General features: G+C 46.3%; 1 protein-coding gene across 1 annotated transcript; it reads left to right on the forward strand.

Moving 5' to 3' along the window:
- Positions 1–3,504: 3,504 nt before the first annotated feature.
- Positions 3,505–4,946, forward strand: LOC106330591. The gene is made up of 2 exons (XM_013769034.1): positions 3,505–4,065; positions 4,374–4,946. Exons 1-2 carry the CDS (start codon positions 3,505–3,507, stop codon positions 4,944–4,946), a joined length of 1,134 nt encoding a protein of 377 aa, XP_013624488.1.
- The last annotated feature ends 1,405 nt before the right edge of the window (positions 4,947–6,351 follow it).

Here is a 6,351-nt window from a genome sequence, read left to right on the forward strand (position 1 = left end):
GATTATACATATTTTTGTTACCTACAAGGAACTAAAGACTTGGCTCCATTTGATACTAACCTGTCCGGAGAAGGGTAAATTATTTTGATGATACAGGTTGTTTGTCCGTCCAAGTTCACTCAACCAAGGATTTGGTAGATATAATTACTAAGGCGTTGCTGACATCCAGAGATATACTCAACAGGAGGAGTAATACGTGCTGTACTCTTTTTCCTTCACCATGGTTTTATCCCATTGGGTTTTCCTGGTAAGGTTTTAATGAGGCAACATCCAAAGCGTATTACAAACCACTTCGGAGATGGTCTTCCAAGGGGGAGTGTTATAAACCAAGGTCTGGTGGAAGCCCATATTGTATTAGGCTTTCATACTAATGTAATTTCCTAAATAAAAGGCTCCTTATTGTCTAATAAAGATTTATGAATGGTGACCGGGGAATTATGGGGAATAATGCATTCCATAATGTTCCTATAAAAAATCACAATTCACAAGGAATAATAATTTCCTCTCATTCCCTCTCATTCCTTTTTTTGTAGAAAATTAAAGGACAAAACTATTCCTTGTTAAATTTGAGAAGGAATAACCATTCCTTTTCATTCCTGCTATTTTTTTCCCGTATATTCCTTTTCTGTTTGTTCCTCTTGTTTTCCGAATGGTCACCAGTCAGACCTATTTTTTAATAACAAATCATATATTATAATTATTTTTTATTTATTCACATTATTGTTATTAGTTTAAAGAGAAATCTAAGAAAAAAAACTCATTTTACAACCTTTCTATCAAACAATTTTTCAAAGTACATAAATTTTTCAGAAGTTTTCTTATATTTTCCCATTGACTTTCAAATTACAAAGAATCAGGATTCTCTTAAAATCCAGCTTTTACATCAAAAAGTTAATATTTTTTAGTTTCTCAAACGGTGGAAACGAATAAAGAATTCAAGGAAAGGGATTTTTGGTGTTTCTTCCTTCTTTTCAGATTCTCAATTAAGCAAGACAAAGTCAAAATCATAAGAAAAAAAAGAAGATCTTGGTGATGTTGTCGGTGGTGATTTACCGGAGCCAACGCTTGTTCTTAAGAACCCTAGTCCTCTGCTTATGAAGCTGTCTTCCTCTCACGACGGTGGTGCCGTCACCGCCACCGCAACGGCATGTAATGATAAATGTAGTCAACGGGTTTAGATGATTATCTGCTTCTTCTCCTAGTCAAGAACAGAGCATCCTGAGGCTGCCTACATAGATCAAGGTTCATGAGGCTATGTTTGAACCTAGATTGTCGACAAACTAGTAAAGAGAAATGGACGAGTTCTCGTCGGTGGGTCAAGACAAAGACGTGTATTATTATATCAAAGAGTCGAAACGGAGTTACAAAAGGGGAAAGAGAGTGACGAGATTAGTCCGGCGAAAGCTAGTTCGTCGGACCGTACAAGTCGGCGAGATGATAAGATATGAAACCCTAGATCTAGCCGAAAGTATGTGTAGTCAATTTGCGGATCCCTTCATCGTTGTCTTCCCTCCTCCTTTTATAGAGACGGTCGCTGGTTATCCTCTCATCTTGATCTAATGGGCCTCTTCGTTGACTGGGCCGAGCTGTCGGGCCGCCGTCTTGAATCGTCGAGTCGGCGGCTTTCAGTCGCTTGTTCGGTCGGCTAAAAGCACCTTGGAGTCAAGCCGATCCTCGACTCGCGAGTTATCTATCTGAACAGTTATCTTGTGGGCCTTTTGGGAGGGTTAGACCCATACCCAACAGTAAGTCCCCCCAGTTCACTAGTGAGTAGCGTAGCCGACACAGTGAATTTGGAAGTAAGGTCTGAAGGATAAGTGTTCTAGACTAGTAATCTCGCTCGATCTTTCGACTGGATGCATGGCTCGTCTGTTTGCGACTGATCGATGTACGTTATCGTCGAGTCGTCGGATTGCGTTGATTGGTCCTAACCGACGGTTCTCCCGGTTTAAGTTATAACCGCCAATACTGGTCTAAACTGGCTCCGGTTTACCTCGAGAATTTTAAGCGTCGCGAAGCGGAACGGTTGTTCACGCCCTCTATTGGGCCCATCTAGGCCCAAGTAGCTTTAATGATGACGTCTCGGAAGAAGAGGCGTCCTTTCTCCTTATATATTCCCCCTTTGCTCCTCATTGTTTTCATTCCACTGCCGACTCAGGTACTTTCTCTCTCTTCTCTCTAGTTTCTCCCTCTTGCTTCTGATCGTAGATCTTAAGTAGCGCACGGGTCGCCCTCGACAATTCCCATGTCGTCGGGCGGTAGGCTGTCTCGCGAACAGAAAGGCAAGGCGGTTGCAGCTAGTTCGAGTCCTTGTTCGAGTCCCGTGAGGGACGCGACTGAATCGATCTATCGCGAGGCTATGATGGATACTGAGAACATGGATACGCCGCAGCGAGTTTTAGTTGCTGAGTCAGCGCGGCAACTTCGAGAAGAAAGAGCGTCGTCTGATGCTCAAACTTGCGCGAGGGACGGTCGCGACGGAGCAAGTGACGAGGGAGATCCTCCTGACTTCGTTCCGACGTGTTATCATCCTGGGGGGATCTTCGAGGACCTCCCGGCACTTGCGCCGGAATTGGTGCGTTCTTCGACTTTGGAGGGGCAGTCGTGGGAGAATGTCGAGCAGACTCGTTCGACTCCGAGTAGTGTGAAGATTATGCTTAGGAGATGCAGCGGGCACATGGTGACTTTTCTCATCCCTACGAGAGCTCAGAGGCCGTGGTCCCCGCCGGTTGGATATCAGTGCATATATGAGTCGTACTTTCAAGATGAGACGAGACTCTGGTTTCCGATTCCTCGGCTTGTAACTTCATACGCGAGACGTCGTGATGCAGCGATTTCTTAATTCCTCAATGGTTTGCTTCGCCTTGCCGTCGCGATGATGGTCAAAGCGGCGGAGATTGACGTTTCGATGAGTGTTTGAGTCTTCGAAGAGCTGAAGTACATCAAGTCGATGGGAGAAGGGATTTTCTCGATTCAGATGAGGCCGAACTACAACGTGATGGCCGGTCATCCTAACAAGATGAATGACTGGCAACGTTTTTACTTCTTTGTCAAGTCGGATGAGTTTGCCTTCGAGGACCCACCCGGCGACGATTTTCGAGTTTTATGGAACTCTAACCTTGGTAGATTGTGATCGTTAGTTCGTGATAGATTCGATTTCTTGCTTCTTACCTTCTCTTTTTTTTATCTGTGCAGTTGATCATCCCGACACTGCCGCCTACCCTGAAGAATTCATACCGGGTGCTCGAGCAGTCGCATTGCTTCCTCAAGATCGGTGGGAGAACATCACTGTCAAGAAGATCCGTCGACTTTCCGATAAAATTTCCAGAAGTAAGCGTTCTTTTGCGTCGTTTTTCTTTCTTTTTCGTTTTATCATGTTGACTCGAGCACTCGATTTTTGCAGGAGACTGGAGATCCGACTTGCTGCCTGTCATTACCAGTAAGAAGCGATAGTTCTCTTTGTTTTCTTGAGCGGAGCAAAGGCAGATTAGCGGAGCTAAGAAGATGAAGAATTTGCCGGACCTATGTGCGTTTCTGGGATCTCATTTGGGGGGATCATCGAATAGCACACCACCAACAGCCCCCGTAGTACGGGAAGAATCCTCGACCGCGGTCGAGCCCTCGATACCAGCCCCCGAGTCTGTGAACACTGTCCCTTCCGGGGGAGCTGTAACGAAGAAACCTGTGGGTCCTTTGAAAAAGATGGGAAAGGGGAAGAAGAGGCCTGCTTCCGACTCCTCTGCTGAGATGGGCCGAGAAGGGTCATCTGAAGCTGCTGCTGCTGGGACTCAGTCTGATGAGCCTCCCAAGAAAAAGGCTAAGGCTAAAAAGAAGAAGAAGAACCTTGAAGAGAACGTCACCGAGGATCAGACGGGTCCTGAAGAGGAGCCGGTCGATCCTATTGAAGGCGTAAGGACTCGGGAAGCCGTTATCCCCGAGGACTCTAGTGATGGTGCTCGCACCGAGGAGGGTCAAGATGGCTCGCCAGTCACTCCTCTAACGAGGAAGAAGAAGGAGAAGCGAGCGGATAATCGAGCTGCTCCTGATGCCTTCGTGCAATCGCTGGTGATACCCCCCAGACTGCGCCTCCGGCGAGTGGGAGTGGTTCGATTCGAAAAGGGAGGAAGATCGATTTCCCCGACCACGTCGAGTTTAAGTATGACGGCGAGACACTGCTTTCCTGCGTGCCGGATGAATGCGCCGAGTTAGTTCGCCAGATTCGAGGAGGCGCGAAGAGCATGTCAAAGGTGAAGGACCTGATCTTTAGAGACCCCTATGTTGACGCGTCGATAACCAAAGTCATGGTAAGGGTCGTGTTTTTTTCTAGTCATCTTCCTTTTTCGACTTCATAATTTTGACTTGTGTTCGTGCAGAGTGATGGGAGTATGAACTATGTCATCAAGAAGTATGACTCGGCGCTGAAAGAGACCATCATCAAGCTGAAGAAAGCCGAGAAACTTGCTCGGGTGAAGGATCTGGCTCTCAATCGCAAGATAGTTGAGTTCAAGGCGATCATCGACAAAACCGCGAAGGAGCATAATCGGCTGCTCGAGGAGAGAACGGCCCAGAAAACAAAATTTGCTGAGAAGTTGGAGGAATTGAAGGGTAAAATCCACTCTTCTCGTGAGAAAGTTGAGGAGCTCGAACGGGAGAAAGCTGCCTTAGAGGAGGAGAAGGCCGCGTTGGAGGAAGAGAAGAGAAATGCGTCCTTGAGGCATGTTCGCGAGATGAAGTGGTTGAAGGATTCTCGGGTTTTTGAGGTTACCCAAGAGCGAGTGCGCGTAGAAACTTCTATGATCGCGAAATGCAATCGTCGATTCAACAACATCCGTGACCGAGAGGCTCGTCGCGAGGAATTTGACAACGCTCGCCTTCTCCATAGTCAAGCGTTTGGGACCAGGAAATGTCTCGAGTCGCTCATGGCGAACGGGCGCGATATCTGTTGAAACCCTAAAAAAAAAAAAAAAAAAGAATGGTCGAGTATCTTTTGGGTGGTCGAGTCGCAGACGATCATAGTGTTCTTGTCTGAACCATGAGTCAAGTATGCCACTAGACAATGGTTAGACCATGTGGTAGATTTATTCAAAGGACATTTGAAGAATGACACTTTTGGAAGCACAACGGGAAGACCCGAAATTGGGCGAAAAACCCTAATTTCGGTATTATGAATTTTTTTTGGAAAACCGAAGGTTCGGGAAATATTTTCTCTCAGGTCAGGATTCATTTGGAGTTTATTAAAAATACTCAGAGCATCAGAACGGGCGTAGAAAAATATTTGGGATTGATCGCGGGACAAAAATTCACCGAAAATGCCGAATCGGACGAATGGACCGAGAAGCTCGAGGTGGCTTGATGTGTGTGTTCAGGACGTGGTGGCAAGCTCCTGGAATTGTGTGTGTCAAGGGAAGCATGAGGTGTTGCAGTACATGAAACATGTACATGCAAGTAGACATGTGGAGCACGAGGTGGATCGGCCAAGCACGAGGTGTTGCGATGCATGCGACCAGGCCATGCGGCCAGACATGTGGAGGACGTGATGTCTCCTTGCATGGAGCCAGGCCATGTATCCAGACAGGTATAGGGAGTGGTATCACTTTGCATGTGAGCAGGTCATGCAGCCAGCCATATGGAGCACAAGGTGTCGCCGCGCATGCGTTTGGAGCCATGCGAAACGACACACGGGCTGCCACACGACTTGTTTCTGATTGGTTGCTGATTCCTATAAATAGCCCACGAAACCCTCCCATTTTTCCTCCTCCAGAACACATCAAAGTCAGTTCAAAACGTGAGAGAGAAAGCAAAGAAAGAAAGATCAAGTTTCAATAGTTTTCGAGCGATTTAGGCAGTTTTCGAGAACAGTTACTCTGCCGATTTTGAGTCAGCACCTGGAGAAGGTTCTGTTCAAGTGAAGAGAGATCAGTTCTAGTGGAGACCAGTTCAAGATCAGTCTGGACGTGGTTCTACTTGAGAAGGTCGAGGAAGGGTTCGGATCGCAGAAGTCGGGTTTGGGGTCAAGGCCACGATCAACCAAAAACAGTGAGTTATAATCAATTGATTGCTGAGTTGTTTTCATGCAGGATCCCGTTACTTGGAAGTTTGATCATGGAAGGAGACCAGGTCTAACTGAGTAACGGTTTGAATAATTGAGTTTATGTTGATTGAGTTGATGGCATGCTTGTTATTGCTTGGGAACCGTAGTAGCATACTAATGGTTAGGTTTATTGTGGGAACCGAAATTCGCACTGTCGATTTCCGTTTAAATAAGGAAACTAGGAAAACCCTAATTTCCCAGAGGACCCGGATATCTGCTAATTACCACACGTCAAGCAATCAGAACACGAGAATAACAAC

This window comes from Brassica oleracea, chromosome C3, assembly GCF_000695525.1.
Source record: "Brassica oleracea var. oleracea cultivar TO1000 chromosome C3, BOL, whole genome shotgun sequence".
In the NCBI taxonomy this organism is placed as follows: Eukaryota; Viridiplantae; Streptophyta; class Magnoliopsida; order Brassicales; family Brassicaceae; genus Brassica; species Brassica oleracea.